The 22188-nt window shown below is 34.2% G+C and overlaps 1 protein-coding gene across 1 annotated transcript in view; it reads right to left on the bottom strand.

Moving 5' to 3' along the window:
* The window catches only part of ERBB4 (erb-b2 receptor tyrosine kinase 4), a 1378308-nt gene that overhangs the window by 238017 nt on the left and 1118103 nt on the right, over positions 1 to 22188 (bottom strand). Inside the window, exons 18-19 of the mRNA XM_044670735.1 lie at positions 20932 to 21054; positions 12282 to 12380 (exon numbers count right to left, since the gene is read on the bottom strand). Coding sequence (XP_044526670.1) covers positions 12282 to 12380; positions 20932 to 21054 — 222 coding nt within the window. The remainder of the gene's footprint in view (positions 1 to 12281; positions 12381 to 20931; positions 21055 to 22188) is intronic.

A 22188-nucleotide genomic window follows, 5' to 3' on the forward strand; every position in this document is an offset into this window, starting at 1 on the left:
AAAGGCTTTTCACATAATAGGCACTTAATGAATATTTCTTCAAATAAGAAATAAATATTAAGTTGGGAGCCTATAGGGTTTTTCAAAACAAATTTTTTTTCTAACATTAATAAAAGTATTAAGTAAAAGGATGTCAGGTCATTTCCTCCATTTATTTCTCTTTTCTGTTTTCTCAGTTCTTTGAGGAATAAAATATTTTTTTTTCATTTTTTTTAAACCCTTAACTTCTGTGTATTGACTTATAGGTGGAAGAGTGGTAAGGGTAGGCAATGGGGGTCAAGTGACTTGCCCAGAATCACACAGCTGGGAAGTGTCTGAGGCCTGATTTGAACCTAGGACCTCCTGTCTCTAGGCCTGGCTCTCAATCCACTGAGCTACCCAGCTGCCCCCTAGGAATAAAATTTAAAACAAAAAGTTAAGCAAAAAAAAAGCAAGCCATATTTCAGAAAAGAAGACAATGAGTTTAAGAAGATAAAGACTTTGAAGTCAATAATAGGCAGTTATTAAATGTTCTAGACACTCTGCTATGTGCTATGGATAGAAAGAAGGGGAAATCCTAGAGGAACTCACGGTCTAATGAAAGACCTGATTGTTTGCATAGCATACAACCAACAATATTCAGGCAGACACACAGACAGATATAAAGACAAACACGTACAAACATGCATGTGTGTATTATATACCCACAAACATTTTAAATTGGTAAAACTGAAGATAATCAATAGCAGCAAGGCACTAGTATCAGGAGAAGCATAGAAAGTATTGTAGAAAGTAGGATTTTTGTGGAAAACCAGGGAAGCCAAAAGGTAGTAATGAGAAGAGAATGAAACCCAGAAGAATGAAAAACAGCCAGTGAAACTACCTGGAGGTGGGAGATGGAGTATCTTGAAAATGGAGAATTCCAATCTTAGTTGAATTGTTATTTTAAAATACTGGAAGCCAATTGAGCATCAGCTAAATTATAAGGGGAGCAGGGAAGAGAGTACTTTTTACAGTCTTAAATCAACTATTGCTACATTGGAGATGTGTACTTAATTTCTGTACCCTAGAACTCCAATTCCCAGCATCCCATGTTCCTTTTCATGTTATGAGCTGATGTAGGAAGGATATAAGTTCCGTGTAGCCTCACCTCTCATTCCCTTTTTCCTGCACGGTGGAGGTGAGGTAAAGTGAGAGGCAGGAGAACTTACATGGTTTTAATTTTGTTAGATAATTAGGGTTTTTTACTTCTATTTCCTTTTATTCCTTCTACTTCAAGTGATTATTAATAAACTATATAAAATATAATTCTTGGAGTGTTGGATATTAATTTAAATCTTACAGAGGTCTAATTCTGACATACCTTCTTACGTGAAAAACAGGCAGTGATATGATCAAGGTTGAAACATCCTTTGTTGTCTAGTGTCAAGCTTCCAGATTCATCATTTACTAACTATATGGCTCTTTCTGTGCCTCTGTATTCTCTTGGGAAAAGGGGGGAAGACAATGCCTAAAGTATCTACTTAAACTTTTGTGAGGAATGCAGTTTGGAAATCTAAATATGCTATGGGAACATTAGCAATTATTGTCAATGTCTCTGGTAAATAAGAGAGTGAAAAGATGAAACCCTAACCAAGGAAGTTTCATTTAGCTATCTTTCCTAACAAGGAACCAACCACTAGCATGTGGGACACAGGTATGACAGGGGAATATGAGAGAAATACAAGGTGTTCTAAAAGTCCTAGTTCACTTTTAGCTTGAAATTGTCCTAGGACTTTTGAAATTCACTGTTTAACAAAAAGCCCTAAACTTATAGAAATTTACATTCTAATAAGGGAGAAACAAAACAAGTGAAAGATAAGGAAATTAATTAGGGTTTTTGTCACTTTTATCATTAATAAATTTTCATTAAGCTCTTATATGTTGTGCTAAACACTGGTGGAGAAAAACAAATAAATAAAGCAACTAGCACAGTTCCTGTTGCAACAAGGCAACTGGTGGCATTGGATAGAAGGCTGGGCCTCTGTCAGTAAGACCTCAATTCAAATGTAGCCTCAGAAAGTTAATAGCCATGTGTGACCTTGGGCAAGTTATTTAATTTCTATTTGCCTCCATTTCTTCAACAGTAAAATGGGAAGAATGATAGTATCTAACTCCCAGAATTTTTGTAAAGATCAAGTGAAATAACATTTGCAAAGTGCTTGGAAAAGTGTCTGGCATATAGTAAGTGATATATAAATATTTATTTCTTTTTTGCCTTCTTTTCTTTATTCCCTCAAGGGGATCATATTATAATGAGTGTTGATATACAAATGATAACAAAGAGATGGTAAATTGAAAATAATCTCAGAGGCAAAGGATTAGCAACAGGCATGAAGCAAAGATCTCAGAGGACCTCCATTCCCATCCAATTGTGAAAAATATGGACCCCAGTGGATGGATAGAAGAGTCACAGAGTCATGTGTTGTCATCTGTTGGCCAATGGAAGGATCTGGGGGGAGGAACTTAGGTTTGAAAAGCCAGTATAGGAAGCTGAGTTCTTTTCTCCTCTTCTCCCTGAACTGACTCTCTCTCTCTCTCTCTCTCTCTCTCTCTCTCTCTCTCTCTCTCTCTCTGAGAGAGAAAGAAGCTGGCTCTTTCTCTGAACTCTAATCTTATCTCTAATCTCTGGCAAGTTGACTGTGCCCAGAGAACCACTGGCTACAATCTGGTACTTAATTTTTACCATAAATTAGAAAGGCTGGCAACTTATTTCTCTCTTTCTCTTTACTAATAAATGCTCATAGGTTTAGTAAAAAGCCTCCAACATTAATTTTTATTTATAACACAGGGAAGGAAAGGCCTTTAATTGAGGGGGAGATTTGTGTTGTATTATGAAGGAAGTCTGAGAACCCAAAATGAGATAAGGAGAAGGGGATTCAAGTCATAGGGGGATGTTCAGGGAAGAGGTACTGTAATGGAACTCCAATGCTCTAATTATAGGAGGAAAACTTTTTTGGTTCTACCTACAAATCTCTGACATTTGCAACAATGATCTTCCAAAAGTTTCTGTTAATTTATATACCACATTCTTGACAGAGCTGACGATTCCAAAAGTAGTGGTCAGTTATATTTATCATTTTTATGGAGCTGAAACTGAACATACTCTTGGCCCACTAAAATCTGTCCTTGGGAATAACAGTAAAGTAGAGGGAATTTAGGTAAAATCCAAAGGCCCCGTTGATCTTAATTATAAAACTACCAGCAAAAAGATCAGTTCCCTTGGCTACTCTCTTACCAGGAAACTAATGAAAAAGGGAAATTTATGTCCAATCATAAATCCCAAATGTTTCATTTTCATTTTTCCCAAGTTTATTTTCTCACCTAGCTAAGCAGCATTTCCTTCTATTATTAGCCACTGGCCCACTATCAGCTGACCAGCATCCATCAAACTCTTCAACTCAATGAGCTTGGGGACTCCCAAGGAACTCTGTGTATGCAGACTTTTGCTTACAGCTTCTAATTATTTTCTAACAGATAATGTGAACATTTAAGTTCAGAGAGGTTAGATAAAACTTGTAAGTGGATCAAAACCCTGGATAAAAATTGTAGGTGCCAGGATCACTGCTTGAAACTAGGATTTGTTTTTTTTATTTTTTTTATTTCTGAAGAGATGGAGGACTCTTGCTGATTGCTTAATCTAATGTGACAAACTAGTCTAATATTTCTACTACCACAGAGGTGCTCATTCAGATTTCTAATCATACTGTGCATAGCTATATGCTATGCTGTAAGTGACAGAGTACCTTCTTACAATGATGAGAGTAATTCACCATCCAGTAAACACATGGGTACTTAAGATCCACAGGCAACATCCAACATAGCTATGAGGATTATCTTATTACCTGAATTTCAATGCAAATCAAACTCACGTTAGGCTTTTTTTTTGAGGGCCTACAATGCTATAAACTATTATGTTAAAAACAATATAGTGAAATAAATGCTGGATTTAAGAATCAGACAAGGATTAAATATTACCTGGGTGATTGACTAGTGGTATTCTCAGGAAAAGTCAACCTCAATGAGATGTAAAATGGGGTTGGTAATGGTTCTATCACTTATATATAGGCTTCCAGTAAGGACTGAATAAGATGATTACAAATAAAAATATTATTTTATCATTAAATGTGACATAAATATGATTTGCTATTGGTAGGATTAATGAAATCCACAAAAGGCAGTGTAATGTAGTGGACAGAGAGAGCAGACCTTCTGGTTGGAAAGGTGTAAGGACCTGCTCTGGCTCTAAAAGTACTATCTTTGTGATCTTGGGCAAGTCAATTAATATTTTACTCCCCAGGGCAATGCTTTAAGAATACATGTTTCTTTCTTTTTTTTTTAAACCCTTAACTTCTGTGTATTGGTTCATAGGTGGAAGAGTGATAAGGGTGGGCAATAAGGGTCAAGTGACTTGCCCAGGGTCACACAGCTGGGAAGTGTCTGAGGCCAGCTTTGAACCTAGGACCTCCTGGCTCTAGGCCTGACTCTCAATCCATTGAGCTACCCAGCTGCCCCAAGAATACATTTTTCAAAGCAGTTCCTTTTCTCCATTGGTAGGAATTTCTTTACATGAAATTCCACATGCCAGGTGAAATAACCACAATAAGATTAGTCTCCTGCATGAAGTCTATGATGAATCAACATACTAAAATTAGGGACTAGGTGATCTCATCAATGTGTCCATTCCCTCCAAAAAAACTACAAAAAATCCCTGATTACTTTCAATGAAGAGAGTACTAAAAGTTGAAAAAAATGGAACAGGTATACAGTAACACAAAAAACTTGGAGTATCTATAGAAGCATTAATATATCAATCTATTAACATATATTTTTAAGTAGCTATTCAGTGTCCAACACTGTACTAGGCATTTGAATGCAAAGACCAAAACTGGGAAGTGTCTGCCTTCATGGAGTTTACATTCTATCAATCATTCTATCTATGACCAAGTGGCAAGCAACAATATAGAAGAAGAAGAATAACATTTTAGATTCCATGGAAATATCTGCTGACTATAGGTATTTGGGTATGTTTATAGCAGCAGATTATATATTATTCTAATTTGGGTTATAAAATTTCCTACCCCAGAGATTTTTTAAGAAAAATGGCAGTCTAAAAATGTTCAAGAGTAGTTTAGGTACATTTCTACTTGGAGGCAAGATGATGATAGCTTAACTGATCTCTCAAATCCTCTCTTTCTAGCCTAGGGGATTTTGTGACATTTAGAAGGTAAAAAAAAAAAAAAAAAAAAAAAAAAAAAAAAAAAAAAAAAAAAAAAAGCTAAACTTTTTTTTAATGTGACTTTTGCATTTCCTCAATAACCAAAATAAAAAAAACCTGTACTTTATTTGTAGATTAAAATAAGAACAAGGATTTAAATTTCAGCTAAAATTTTAAAATGAAATGTCAACCTACTGAAATTAACAGTGTAAATCAGGCCCTAGCAGAGAGTAGAACTGAACTGGAGAATATGGGAAACATTGCTGATAAGGTTATGAGTGAAGACTATAATTAAAGCACCATGTACTAAGGATATATTGAGAGTCAGCATGGGAGATAGAATAGAATTGGACATGGAGTCTGGAGGACCTGAGATTAACTCTTGTCTCAGATACTCCATGTGTGAACTAGGCAAGCCACTTGATCTCCCTTGGTCTCAATTTCCAATTTATTTAGTCCTTTTATGTAAAATCTATCTAGTCATTAGAATCACACCTATAAAGTAGTTGTTAGAAGAAAATAGTACAATATATGTAAAATACTTCGTGAACCAGAAAGCACAATCTAAATGTCAAGTATTACCATCATTATCATCATCTCTTTCACATTCATCATTATCTATTCCTTTGTCTTTTAATGGAACTGCTGCAATTGAAAATGAAATAAGAATGCCCTGCCAATAAATGAGCTATTTATAATCTTACCCTAACAATGATATCTCTTAGTTGTGCTGTACTAATAAATGTAAAAATGGGGATATCATAGAAAGGTAGAGAGCAACTAGTTAATGGGGGGGGGCAGGGAGAGAAATTTTCATCATCTCCCTAGAGGTCCGATAGTTTTATTTATGTATATATGTTTATATATATATATTTATATATATGCATATATATGGAATAGAGTCAAATATTTTAAAACAATCATTATATCTCAACAGATTAGTGACTAAATGATATGAACAGATGCTTCTCAAAAGAAGAAATCCAAATATAAACAGCTATATAAAAATGCTTTAAATAATAAACGAGTAGAGATGTGTAAATTAAAATTGTCTTCAGACTGTACCTCAAATAAATAATCTTGGCAAATTTGAAAAAAACAACAACAAACAAACAGGAAAAAGACAATTGCTTAGAGAGGTTGTGAGATAACCAGCACAAAACTGCCCTTTTCTTGGAACTGTGAATTAATCCAACTACTCAGGGAAGCAATTTAGAGTTTTGCCTTCAAAGTAATTGATGTGAAAAGCCTGTGATTCAGCATTATCTCTATTAGGCCTATAACACTAAAGAGAAAAAGAGGAGAAAAAAAATCCATATATTCAAAAATATGTAAAGCATTTCCTTTCCTTTTTCTTATACTAAAGGCCTGGAAATCAAAATGGTTACCTTTCATTGGAGAATGGACAGGCAAAATATGGCAGATAAATAAAATGGAATACCATGTACCATAAGAAAGATAAAAGTGACTGTTTCCGAGAAACTTTGGAAACCTTGCAGGTATTGATGTAAAGTTAGCAGAACCAGAACAATATACATGGTAAAAATAGTCTTTAAAAGCCTTAAGAAATAAAATCAATGTCATAACCAATAACAATTGCAGAGAATTGATAAAGGATGCTACCTACCTCCTAATGGAAAAGAGGTATACTCAAGTTACAGGTAGTCAATGTAAGGATTTCTCAAGCATGAATAGGTATATTTGTTTTAAGAGGGTTTTTTTTTCAACTTTTTTTTGTGGGGGATGATAATGGTAGTAAAAATGTTTTCAAAGAGAGAAAGAAGAAAAGGGAATCTTTAAAGTATTTTTTAAAATACTTGGAAAACAATAGAAGAAATACCAGGAAGAAACACAAATTGGGAAGCTTTGAAATTTTATATAACTCCTAAAAGGAAGAGCAAGCTAGAAGAGACTCACTGTTTCAAATACATTCCTTTTTTCCTGTTCCATTTGTTATATGGAAAGGCTAATTTTATTAATTTTAGAATAAAAATAAATAATTTTTGAAGGCCGGAAAGCAAGAAATATCAGACACCTAAAATAATTTCTTTTAATGGAGGAATGCAAAAATGAAAATATACTTATTGTTCTGAGGAGGAACAAATTAATATAGACATAACAGTATGAAGGTAAGTTAAAGGTTCTTATGGAATAAGGAAGAGTATGTGATAGAAGGCACTAAAGAACACAGTTAGCATCCATTCTATATACTTAAGCAGCAGCATTGTAAATTATATACTAAAAAGTCCAAATAGAACCTCCAAAGAAATCTAATTGCAATGAGATAGTTAAATAAAACAGGGTAGATGTCAATGAAGCAAAGAACATTGAGGTTAAACATAAAGAAAGTAATTTTGAGAAGTAATTGCAAAACAGAATCTTAGAAAATTTAGAATCTCCCTCATTCTAGGCTTATTTAAATGTCTTTTCTTGTCCTACCTGCTTTTTTTTCTTTCTCTTTCGATCTTAACAAATTGTTCAGACAGTCATTTAAGTGCATTAGTATAAAATAGCTTCAAAACTCTAGAAAGTGAAATAAAATCACACCAGATGTCCATGCACTCTTTCCAAAGGCTGTCATTCTATAGGAACTGACATTCTATAGATTAGTAAAGGAGCACATCCTGAAGATGATTTAGGTTTTACACACTAAATCAATGGTTACAACAGTTGATGTACTCATGATCATTTGAAGATCCACTGCAGCTTTTATGATTACTATAGAATTTATTAATAAATGCAAAGCATTAGAACTGTATCACTCTTGTTCAGTTAATTTCTCTGGATAAAGACAGTGGCAAAAGGCTTCAATAAAATTGAATGTGAATACCCATGGAGCAATGTTTTTTTTAAAGTAGTTCAAAAATTATTGTAATATGGAAAATGTGTATGTGCTCCATCATTTTCCACAAATTAACTGAGAGCCATGTCAGATTTTAGAAGACTATGCTCTCCAAATACCATTGTCTAGTCACTAATATTATTACTTAGCTATGTTTATGTCATGGTGGGTATGAAAAAGAGAGTTTCTCACTTATTTGAAAATAAGAACTAAAAGTTTATATGAAATACAAGCTGTCTTTCAACAAAGTTTGAAGAAATCATTATTCCATTTTTTAGTGTTTTCCCTTCATGGGAAGAAGAAGGGATGGTCACTCACTCATCAATGCTTATCATTATTGTTATTAGGAATCCATTAGAAATGCTCTGAGGCACTGAGATAACAACTCAGTGGTCAAATTGCTTGTCCCCTGCATTTAGTGCAGGATTTAATAGAATTTAAATTACTACCATTTTTTTCTGTCATCTGAAGGTTCTAAGAAAATCAAAATGTGTCCTTAGTCTGTTCTTTTGGAAATCTGAAATAATCTTGTATATAATGTGTATATTTTCTACATGGATTATAACCATTCTTTTATGTTAGACATTATAGGAATATTCATTAAAGAACAATTCAGTGGGAGAATTCAATTAAAAAATTCCTGGAAAATGATAGAAAGTTGGCTTCGGAGTCAAGGAGGCCCATGTTTACATCCTCCCTTTGATCCATACAGACCAAATGCTTCCTGGATGAGGTCTACCTCTTTTAAACTCTCAGGTTACCCTTTCATACTTCAAGGGACCCAGCAGTTGATGATCTGTGTTGTTAGAAGGGTTTGTCTCATCAATACACTGGACCAATGAAGTAATAAGTCGCATGAAAACAAAATACATTTAGTTATAGGATGATTTAAAGTCTGATGCTTAGCATGAGCAAATAGACTTTTCTTTGACATCTTTTTTCCCCAACTCACCCTGTAAAACAGTAAAGTATGTGTGTTTTAGGAACAGTTTGATAACATTGGATAGAGTCCTTGGCATTGAGTCAGAAACATTTGAGTTGAAATCTGATCTCACATACTTAATAACTGTGTGACCCTGGGCAAGTCACTTAATATATGTTTGTCTGTAGAAGGTAATGGCAAACCACATCAGTATCTTTGACAAGAAAATTCTATGCTCAATGAATAACCTTAATGTGTGAATTTATTGATACAAAGAAATTCCCTTTTCCAATGTAAATTAGTATTTACTCTGCAACTAATAGCCCTAAAGAGTTACTTAAGTCCATAACCCAGAATGTAAATGAGATAATACTTAAACCCAAGCCTTCTTAACTTTGAGTTCAGTTTTTTATACTACCTTTCATAGTGCCTCTAATAACCACAGAGAGTTTACCCAGTTATTGTTTTCCAAAATTAGATTATCTTATTCTGGAAGATTATCTCTGTTATCTGTAATTTATTTAATTTAATAACCTGAAAAACATTTTGTGATCTAACTTGTTTCTCTAGTTAAATTCAGTCATCATTCTACTTAGAGGTACCATCATATTTTTGTCCAACATTACAGGCAAACTTGTTAATGATCTATGTACAAAATAAACTAGGAAGGAGAGGGTAGATTTCCATAAGATCTGGGAATATGCTTCCTATTTCCTACTTCTGTAATGGTAGGGCACCAGGGATGTTAATTATTATTATTAAAATGTAACTAAATAGTTTGTGGGTTCACACTGGGTTGAAGGAGAGACAGGACCAACCAGGACAGGGAGGCCAGGGTTCACTGCCAAGCTTTTAACTGAAACAGGAATGGCAGTTGGCCCAATAGTCTCTCAGCCCACCTAGGCCAGCATCCATGGAACCAGCAGGCAAAAGGTAAAAGTTTATAACAGTTTAATTGAGGGGAACTAAATAAAGGATGGGAATAAGGGATTCTACACTTGAAACCTAAGGGCAAACCGCAGGGGCAAGGGAAGGACTTGACTACACTATTCTATTGACCTAAGCCAGGCAGGGCCCAAAGGAAGCAGTACTGAAGTTACAGGAAAAGCTCCTCCAAGCCTGGTTCCAGTCAGGTTTGGTCAGCTCAGCTAAAGGGCCTGAGGATGGCTTTCAACTGGGGTCTCATGGTAAATCCAAGGATGGTCACAGGATGCCAGGAGCCAACTCCACCAGGACAGGTGATCCAAGGTACCCAGGTAGGGAGAGTGAGTTTTCAATGCTGTCCACCAGATCACAAGCCACTTCCCCACTTGGTGCTGCTCTTCAGGTCTGTTGTCCACTTGCTGAAAGCCTTCACCTCTCAGGATCCCAGGGTATCTGGATGCAGCTTTTCCCTAACTCTGAGATCTCCCAGGGTTATCAACAGTTATTTCTCCAACCACTAATGGAGTCTCTCTCAGAGCACAAGCCCCCTTTTCCTGCTCCTTCATTCCATCTTGGAATTCTCCAGCCCTTCCTGCTAGGTCCAACACTAATACTAAATTAATTGCTAAATAACCCTCACAACACTTCAATCAGATAATAAATGCACCTTCTACTTTACCAGACTACTTCCTCCTTTTCCCACAAGCTAGCATTTATACACTTTGAAAAAAAGGACCAAGTAGCAGGCAAAGATCCTGTCTGCCATGTTCTGAAATTGTGCTTATGGCAGTGTCTCAATCTGTTAATCCTTCTCACAGACACAAACATGAGAAGGATAAGAAAGAAATTTTAAAATATTTCTCCTTATTTTTTAATACTTAAAAACAGAAAAAAGACCCCTTCAAGTCTGTCAGTTTCCAAATCCATCAGTAGCCTTGAGAAAATGATTCTTTTCATGACTCAATTGCAGCCTCATCTGAAATTCAGCAGCACTCTAAGACTTCAAGTTGCCATTCCCACTCCTGTTTCCATTGGAATAGACTTTGGATCAGCCAAAAAAAAAAAATGGGGTTAGGAGCTTTCAAATAATCATTCAAAATAGTGATGAGGTTTTTAGAGCTTTTAGGTGATTATTTTGTAGCCTCTTAACCCCCTTTTGCCTTCCTGTTACCATGGAAATATGACAAAAATGGCTTCCCTGGGCACCCAGCAGAGTTATTAACATTCTTCTGGATTTCAGCAGTAACTTCAGACTGTGCCGTACAAGGACTGTTTCTCTATCATACACAGTCTATACCATTTCTACTGATGGGTAAAGTTTTTGGTTGTTTGTTCCTTAAAATTTGACATTTAATTATTTCTGCAAATCCTTGTCCCTAATCAACTTAAAATCTGATACTTATCTTTCCCCTGGAAAATGTCTCAGCTTTATATATTGAGATATTTTCCAGGCACAGGGCTAGAAATTTTAGAATTGTTCGAAAGGGAATATTCTCTGGCACCACCCTGCATATGTACCAAATATGTCTTTAGTTGATACTTGAGGATCTAAAAGTAAGAGAAGAATCTTTGAGGTTATGAAGAGGTTGACCTTACTCAATATGTCCCTCCTTTAGGACTAATATAGCTGTTATTCAATAGAAAGGTACCTTTTTACCTCTAGGTTCTAATTTGGGATTTTGAGCCAAAGACAGTTCATTTTCAGATGTAGGCTGTCTGGCTCAGTTCAACTTCTAAATCCAATATAGCTCATCCTAACGACAAGACCTACTTAGCAATACAATCTTTTATAAAAGGGGCCATGACCATAACAAAATAGAACAGATGGTGTCATTTTGCTATATCACATCAATGCCAAAATAATCTTCATCTGATCATCACAAAAATGTATATAATTATTATCAACTAGCATGACTATTTTAAAAAATATATTTATAATTTTTAAGATATTCAATAAAATAGATAACATAGTTTTACATTTAAAACGCATGGAATACTTTTTCTTAAATAAAGTGTAAGCAGATTATTAAGAACACATAGAAAAGTAGACAGTTTGAATTTGGAACAGAGTATGTTAGGGTCCAAGTCTATACACATTTACAAATGATCATGCTAAATCTAGAGTCAAATCAGAAGTGTAGACAGAAATTAAGCTTTATCCTACCCTAATTTGGAGTAGTCCTAGGGAATTTTTGAAACTTAAGATTTAGTCTGCTCCTGAAGACAAAAATTTTAAACTGCAAAAGAGGTTTTTCTTGTTATTGTTTTTGAAGGTTGTCATTTTGTTTTGTTTTATCATTACAAAGCGGACTATCACTATTGGAAAGAAATCAAAGAGATGAAGTGTTTGTACTTACATCCATGAACTCAACATTTGCTTTTGGACCAGTTGTCTCATTGAGAATCTTTATAGCCACAGGTATCTTTACTGTCTCTCCTTCAGGTACCCAAATGCCCTGTTGAGAAGGAAAAAAAATCATATAATTCAAAACTGATGAATATAAAACTCAGGGAGTATATATATTTTACTAAGAAAATAATTCTTATCATAAAATAATTTTCTATAAAGGAATTTTTAAAAAAGTATACCAAAGATAATTTCATAAATTAAAAGGCAATATGGTGGTGGTGATTGGATACTGAATACTGAACTAACAATTAGATCTCAATTCTATCTCTTCTTTTACCACTCAGAGAATTAGAAATAGGTGACTTAGACAAGTCATTACCTCACTCTACCTAGGATTTCTTATATATTAAAAAAAGGAGTTGCATTGAATGGTTTATAAAGTTCCTTCCAGCTGATAACATGATTATGTTGCAACTCAAAAGATAAAACTAATAGAAAACATTGTCACTTTACATGCAGATTGACTTGGGACTCAATTTTCAAGGAAAATAATGTCTATTAGCCACCATAGGATACCTCATTTGTTTTTCTGAATAGTATATATGCAAAACACTCGAAGTACCTTGGAAGAAATATGTGATATTAATATAAGTTATTAATATTAGCTTTTGCATTTCTCTCTGAAGCAAAAAGATAGAATAATAAAACCTAAATGAATTCCTTTTACATCAGCCAAGAATGTAAATTATGTTGCAGTGCAATGCAACAAACATTAAACCAAATAAGTTTCTCTATCCACAATGCACTGGAATGTTGAAAACAGAAAAATGACTTTTGGCCCTTAAATAATAATCGTAGAATACGGTTATGATTTATAAAAGTAAAAAGTTTAAGAAAACAATGATATGGAGTATTTAAATATTTTTAATCATATATACAAAAACAAAAACACACTTAGGGCATCTACGTGACATAGTGGATTGATCACCAGGCCTAGCATCGGTAAGACCTTGGTTCAAATCTGGCCTGAGACACTTCTAGCTATGTTACTCTGGGTAAGTTGCTCAACTCCATTTGCCTTGCCTTGGATGTTCTGTCTTGGAGTTGATACTTATCAAGACAGAAAATAAGTGTTTAAAACAAAAAAAAAGCAAACAAAAACTTGATTTTTTTTAAAAACTGAAGTCAAACTCTTTAAAAATGGATTGATTTGTTAAAATGGTTGTGCATAAACCTCAGTTTTGTATATTTGGAGACAGAGATAAAAAAAATTTGTTCTTTCTTTCACATTATTTGAATCTGTCCACTATATATAAGTTCATATGAGAGCGAATAAAAGAAAAACAAGGCAAATGTATATGTTCAAAAAAAATAAAGATTTTAGTCCAAATGAACAGAGACCATAATACAGATATAATCATATTAATCTCATTTCCTTGCTTCCTACATTGCATGTAATAGTAGGAGCTTAATAAATGTGTTGAATTGAATTGAATTCACAATATCTTCTTGTATATGAACATATGACATCACTAGGTCCACATTCCTTCTTCTGCTATGATATCTATACTATATCTTCTGCTTCTTCCTGGTAAGATCGTAAGGGCACTTTATTTGAAGTCAAATGTTCTGAGTCAAATCCCTTCTCCATTTTTAAAATCCCTATGACCTTTGAAAAGTCATTTGATGTCTTTAGCCTCATCATTAAGTATAAAAATATGGACATTGAATTAAATGGTTTTTGAAATTAATTCCACAACTAAAATTATGAACTCCTGTATTAAATTTAACAAAATGTGAAGTATAAAACATTGTGTTAGGAGATAGGAGGAGAATGATTTTTTTTAATCACATAGCCCTTTTTCTTGGGGAGATTAGTTACACAGATAAGTACCATATAAAATAGACATTGATGGGGGAAAGGAGAGTACTGAGAAAAAAATGCTGTAGGAAAATTTAGGAGAAAGAAAATACTAACAATGAAGGTGAAGGAAAGGGAATAAGAATCAAGGAATTCTTACTAAAATAGTTGGAAACAGGGCTGAACCTTGAAGAAAAGGGAAGGATTTTTCAGGGAGGGAATGCATGCCAGGCACAGGAAAAAGAATGTTTTCATGTATTGAAATTGGCATTGGCAAATCAAGTTTGGAGAAGAGCTCCTGGCCAAATTTGGCTGTAAACTTAAGAGTGTGAAATGAGGAGTGATGGGAAACAAAGCTGGAAAGGTAGATTGAAGCTACAGTCACTTAATATATTTTCCATGGAATCAATTAAGTCAAGTAGGATAGTCTTATATGTGGTCATGAAGCACTAAAAATGATATTTGGCTTTGGAAATAAAGCTCAGACTTGGAATTAAAATATATAGTGAGAAAAGAAGATAATGATTCCTGAGCTAACGTAAGTTCAACATGTCTCTTTTCTTTCCTAAACACTATTGGTCATGACTTTAAAAGAAAAATAAGAGAAAGTTCTGGTCAAACACTTCTTGTCTAACATATATTTTCCCCTGAGTCCAAAAGTGTTATAATAGAAAACCAAGAAGTGACATAAATGTGAGTGCAGTTTAACAAAAGTGAATCTATGGTGGTGACTTAGGGAGCTACTTTAATTGTTAAATTCTCCCTAGGGGAGAACTAAGAAGGGGAGCCTAGTGTCAGAAGCCAATAAATCTACTGAAGGCCCTGCCATACCAAATAAAAGAATCTATTAAACTAAAAAAGATCAATAGGCTATGTTTTCTCACTCTTGCTATGCAGGGTGGAGAAATGTCTAAGAACTATTCTATGAAGTAATTTTAGAAGTAATTTTGTTGTGGGAATTTCAATGTACTCTGAGTTAGAAAAACTAAATGACGTCTCTCAGCTCAATTTCCTCAACTGCAAAGTAAGTAGAAGAGAAATGACCACTAAGGACTTTACAATTAAAAAAACAAAAACAAAAACTGGCAGTTCTAGAGAATGGAGTTCTTTTAAAACCAATTGTAATAACATGTTAATGGATCTATTGCATTAAAAAGAATAATACTTATCGACACTATTCTTCATAATCATGCCAAATAAAAATGCTTATCTGCTGACATACTATGCTATTAAAGGAGAGAATTTTTGTTTTACTTTGTGATGTTGTGGGCATCAGATAATTGATCAGATGGAGATTGGTTGCTCTTTTTTGCTCAAAAATAATATTTTCTTAGTTTGAGCCAAAGCCTAGACTTTACTTAAAGGAATGATAGGGACTTAGTTTTAGAGCTGGGGGAAAAAAGAAGTCATCTAATCCAGCTTCATTTTAAAAATGAAACTAAAACTTAAGGGGTCCATGATTTGTTTAGAATCATACGGGTCATCTGTAGAAGATGTGAAATTTGAAATCTCATTCTGTAACTTCAAGCTCACCACACTTTCTGTTCATATCTGCATGATTGTTCCTTAGTCTTTTATCTGGATCATCAACCAGGACATGCCCACTAACCATGCCCACTAACTATCCAGGACATTCCCACTGAACCACCAAGGTTCAGTCCTGGGCTCTTTTCTTGAAGATGCCTATATGTACTTAATCAGTCCTAATCTCTTCTAATTTCTACTCCCACAGTCTCATCTGCTTATTGGACATCTCTAACTAAATATTCTAATAAAGACATATGAAAATTAACATGTTCAAAAATTAACTCAATTTTTTTCTCTCCTCCTCTTTTCTTACTTTTCCTAACATAGTCAAGGGTGCCTCCATCAACTCAGCCATACCAGGTCACACCCTAGATATTGTTGATGTTTCATTCTCCCATTGCTCTTCTTCCCTTTCTCATCCAATCTGTTACCAAGTTCTACTGATTCTTTCTAGGTAACATCTCTTACACAAGCCAACTTCTGTCCTCTAACACTTACTGACTACACAGCAAAGGTCTTAATCATGTCACATAGGAAAATTACAGTAGCCTACTGTTTTATTTCCATGGTGCAAGTCTTTTTCCACTCCAAATCTTCCACTCAGCCGTCAAATTGATTTTATTAAACGGTAGATCTGATCCTTTCACCCAGCTTTCTCCCAACCCCAATTTCTGCATTTAACAAACTCCAGTGGCTCCCAATCACTTTTAGGATAAAAATCCTATTGAGGAGTCAAAACCCCATCATAACCTGGCATGCTCCACCTTGCCAGTTTTCTGACATGTTATTGCTCCCCCCATCTAAACTCCCATCAACATACTGTGTGATCTAATGCCATTTGCCTCCTTGTTTTTCCTCCCACAAAAAACTATCTCATGACTGAGCATTTTCACTGGCTATCCTGAATCCCTTGAATTTTTTCCCTCTTCATTTCTGTCTTTTTACTTACCTCACTTCCTAGAAGTCTCAGCTAAATTATTATCTTCTGTCAGAAGCCTTTCCAATTAATGAGTGCCTTGCTTCTCTTTATTATCTCATATTTATCCATTAATTCTGCATATTATCATATATATTCTGCATATTTGTTTGCATGTTGTTTCTCCCATTAGATTATAAGCTCCATCAGAGCAGAGATTGATTTTTTTAAAAGTTGGTTGAGTTTTTTCCATATTTTTTCCTTTTTTTTTAATATCACTGGCATGTAGTATAGTTCTAGGATGTAGAAGTTTATTAAAGAATTATTGACTGACTGATTGAGCCATTAACATTTCTAAGGAAACAAAAAAATCTACTTCTAAACAAAAGTCTTAAAACTGGAATCTCTAGAGGCCATTTAGAGAATGCTCTTTCTAATTCATTTCTTGCCACAAGTAAGGATAACATTTCCATAGGTCCATGCCCAGGGAGACTGGTTATGCAGTAATAGAGGTCATTACAAGGTCATTCCAGAAATACAGCCCAAGGTAGGCTATGTAGGCAGTGTCATAGAAAGAGTTAACTGTCTCAAACCTTGAGCTTTTACATTATACATCATTTTGGGGGAGCAGATTCTAAAAAGACTTAACCTCTTAAGAACCTTAACAAAGATAGTGCGCTTCAATGAAGAACTTGGAGTTTGATCTATCAACCAAGTTAGACAAAATTGGACCCAGATTTTAAAAAAAGAAAAAAACTGATGAAAGTATTGGGGGGAAAAAGGCATGTTAGAAGAAAGGAAAACCAACATCAATGAAGGTGTTATTTCCTATATATTTACAAATAAACTTTGGATTAAATGTTCATTTTTTAACCATAAAACTTTTTGTTGTTGTTGTTGTTCTGTATTAAAACCTCTATAATGATTCACTATAGTACTTTGAAAAATCATAAAGGAGGATTGAGTGCTATTTTCAGAGAGGAGTGGAGGGGGGGAAGACAAAGTCTGATTTTTCTTCCATATGCAAAGCTGTATGTCAAGGAGCTAAGTCCAAGAGAGGAGGTATTGGCAGTGAGAAATCTGTGGTGAAAGGATGAACAAGCCAAGCCTTGTGGCTTGTCTATGAAAAAAGAAAAAAGAAAAAGAAAATGCAGTGTAAAGAATGTCTATGGTACCATAACATCACTTAAATAAACAAATTATGGTTCTTGATAACAAATGTAAACAAGACCATAATTAATGAATTCCCTAACTGCTAATTATTCTTCCCTGCTGTGTACATTAGTTGATATCCAGTGTACAGCCATTACATATCCATGTTTTTCCTATAAAAATCTAACTTCATGATTATAACTTAGAGCCTATAAATAACATGCCAGAAATTGGGCAATGAGATCCATCCAAAATAGGGTTATTTTTGAAACAAGAAGGCGTAGTCATACATTCAAATTCTGACATATGTCCATATCACCATTCTTCCAAGTCATACACACATTTCCTAATTTGCATTAAATTTTGCAAAACATGTCAAGTTTCAATATATTCGAAAAAGTCAGCATGGCAGAGGTGATAAGCAACAGACTAGAAACTCAAGGGCTACTGGTTCTAATTCCAGCTTTCTACTAACTTGCACTGTGACTCTGTAAGGCTCTGTCTAGTGAAGTAGAGAATTGAAGCAATTATTCAGATAATTCAGGTGGAAAAGGATCCTGTTACTACTGATGGGCAAGAAGTTTTTTGCTTTGGGGGCCAAATTATCTAGATTGACAGTTAGTCTCAGTGAAATTCACTGTTTCATTTTTTTTTAATTCTCCAAAGAGTTTTAAAAATATATATATAATCACATTTTCTTGGTCTCAGCTTTTTGGTCAAAAGAAATGGCTTACTCCATAGGTGACATAGGAACTGTTACAGTTTAAAACACTCTGATTATAAGATCAGATATATAGATATGATGCATATATATATATAGAGAGAGAGACTGTCAAATCCACAAAGTTAAAGCTTGATCTTCATTACTGAGGCAGAATACATAGAATGGCTGATGAGCCCATGACATCAAACAATTCTACCAATCCCTGTCTTTCCTATTTTCTAAAACCCAGATATGATTGGTGGCTATGGTCTGCTTATTCTATGTTCTTTCATCTATACAAGACTCCATCTCCTTTTTTTCCTTCCTGAACATAAAACTCTTAGGCTTAAACACCTGGTACTACTCAGCATCAGACTGCAGAGTCCTGGGAAGGGCAGGCTACTTGGGAATATTTTATGTGTTGTGCATCTCATAGAACCAGAACCAATAACGAGTCTTGGGTGACAAAGAGATGGTCGTGGCCTATGCGTCCTCAATATCAATTTTATGCTAGATCAGCTGATATATTATCAATAAAGGATCACAATTAGATTACCATAATAGGCTTTTATGTCTTTCTGTCTTAAAATCCATGATTACATTGGCAAAAAGTTCAAAAGGAAATATCAAGGATAAATGGTTTCCATTTTGGCTGGTATTTGAGACCATTTGGTTTTATAATTGAACGAATTTACTTGAAATATTTTTACCATAGTCACAAATAAAGCTGGCATATATGTAACCTTTGGAAAAATATAAAATTAGATGCTGCATCTCTAGGTTTTTTATTGTGTAATATTGAAACAAATGGAAAAATAGTTCTCTGTGCACATAGGCACCTTAAAAACATATTAAATGATTTTGATATCTTCAACTAATACTTCAAAAACCCTTGACATTACAGAATACTTATATTTTGACCTCGTAAATAAATAATTCATCATCACTTTTTTTCTGGTACATTTAGAGAGGAAAAATGCAGTTTATTCCCAAATGTTGCTCTCTACAAAGAAAATCATCATGAATAGTTACAATCCTAGAATGTTAGTTCTTTTAAGTTTGTAGACATTTTATATTTATTTCTGTATTCTCATTCACCAAGAATATTACCTGGTAAACAGATATTTGCAGATTTTGTCAATTGATTGATTCAGTGCAGAAAATATGATAACTGACAGATCTCTTTTAATATTGGGATTCTCATAAATTCAAGCTTTTTTTATAACTTCTAGAGTTCCATTAGGCTTCCAAAGATACAAGGACAAGTATCTGAATGTTGTACAGTATGTATTAGATATTTACTCAATATTTCTCATAATAAAGATATTTGTTGAATTAAGGATACCTATACCCCTTGGATCAAGATGGAACCATTCAAGGCTGGAAAAGGATAGTGCGACCTGCCTTTGAGGGAATGAAGGGCATACATCAATAAGAAACTCATTTCAAACTTAATTTTTTTTTTTAGTGGGGATGCCTTATGTAAAAGTGAAATTTGGGAAATGCCATCTTAAAATATATATATATATTTACTATGGACATGTGGGAGACTTTGAAACTACATTTCCCATGATTCCTCATGGTAGACAGAAAGTGGGATGATGTAAGAGAAAGGATATAAACTCCTGTAGTGACTTTGAACTTCCTCTTTAGCTACTGGGCACAGGATGAGAGGGGAGGTAATTATGGCTGAAGGGGCAGTTTTGAATTCTTACAAACGCGTGGTCTAATGACTTTATCAGCATGGCTTTAATTAAAATACTAATTTCTATATTTATATCAGCCTTTATTAATTTTAATCGTAACACTTATACTTCTATTTTTGTTTAAAGTTAAACTGATGTATTTTGTTTTTTTTATTATAACAAAATTTCTTTCAAATATTGTTATTAGCTCATTCATAATTCTCAAGTTCAAGCTTTGTTTCTGCTTTTAGTCAGTTTTGATTCTTTATTTTAACTGTTTAAGGATGACCTCTTGAGGAAATTACTCATATCCATTCAAATAACAATTGTCCTTCAACAGACCTAGAGAATTATCTGGGGGCATTAAGCAGTTAAGTGAATTGTTCAGGAACAGAGAAACAATATTTCTCAGAGTTTGGTTCGATATTTATATCATATTAAACAAAGACATCAGTATACATTTATGCATTAATTTCTATTATCTCCAAACATAAAAAAATTGACATTAATAATGGCTTTAGATAACTATTTTTAGGTTTGAAAAGTACTCTTCAGATGTTATCTTATTTGCTCCCTGTAACAACCTTAGATGCTAATATTATCTTCATTTTATAGGTAAGGAAACCAGCTGAAAGGTCAGACAGTAAATATCTCAGGCAAAATTTAAATGGTCTTTACTCAAAGTCCAGATCTTTCCCCACTGTGCCATCTAGATACCTCCAAGAGGATTGAGTTAGTTATAGTACTGCCCATATTCAGCAGGCTACCAAAATTCCAAAGCTAACCGCCTTTCTTCAAAATGATTTAGCTTACCTTATACACAGTTCCAAATGCTCCAGATCCAAGCACCTTCACTCTTTTGAGCTCAGTCTCTTTTAGGATCCGCAGTTGGGCCTGATTAGGTGCTGTGCCACTTGGGGTTAAGGGCTCTACCAACTGAAAAACAATGGGAATCCAGATGATCAGTTTTATTATCAAATAATTACAATGACTAAATAGTTTTCTATTAGGATTTATAAAAGACATTCCTCTCTGGCTCTTACAGTAACTCCATGAGGTAGGCAAGGATTATTATTCCTATTTTATAGAGAATGAAGCCCATTCTCAGCAAATATATGAATTTACAAGGTCCTGTAAGATACTTAGGGAAGCTATTTGGCATTATTATTATTATTATTATTATTATTATTATTATTATTATTATTATTATTATTATTATTATTATTATTATTATTATTATTATTATTCCTATTGACTCCCAGAGGAGCATAGGGCCGCAACCATCTCACGCCAACGGACTCTATTTGGCATATTAGATAGAATTCTGGGACTGGAGTAAGAAATACTCATCTTTCTGTATTCAAATTTGGCTTCAGACCATTATTATATGTATGACCCTAGGCCAATCACATAACCACTTTTTCCTCAGTTTCCTCATCTGTAAAATGAGCTAGAGAAATGGCACACCATTCCAGTTTTTCTGTCATATCCAAAATGGGGTCATGAAGAGTCATATGTGACTAAAAATGACTGAACAATGAGATAGGCAATATCAGAGTCAGAAGAATCCATACATACGTCTAAGGTAGGTTATTCAGTCTTTTATTGAAGATTTCTAAAGAAGGGAACAATATTACCAATTGGAAGTCCGGATAGCTATAATTTGGGAATTTTTCTGTACATCAAATCTAAATGTAACTCTCTGTAACTTCTATCCATTGCTCCTTGTTTGGCCAACTGAGGATATACAATATAAATTTAATTCCTCTTTGAATCCTGGCTCAGTTACTTCCTAGCTCTGTAAACTAAAGTCACTTAAATTCTCTATGCTTCATTTTCATCAAACGAGATAAAGTAGGAACAGTTAGGTGACTCAGTGGATAGGGATAAGCTTGGAGATGAGAAGTCGTGAGTTCAAATCTGGCCTCAGATATTTCCTAGTTATGTGCCCCTGGGCATGTTACCTGATAGCCTAATGGAACCAATACATGACATGGTATTGATTTTAAGACAGAAGGTAATGGTATTAGTGTATATATATATATATATATATATATATATATATATATA

This window comes from Gracilinanus agilis, chromosome 3 (assembly GCF_016433145.1).
Source record: "Gracilinanus agilis isolate LMUSP501 chromosome 3, AgileGrace, whole genome shotgun sequence".
Lineage (NCBI taxonomy): Eukaryota > Metazoa > Chordata > Mammalia > Didelphimorphia > Didelphidae > Gracilinanus > Gracilinanus agilis.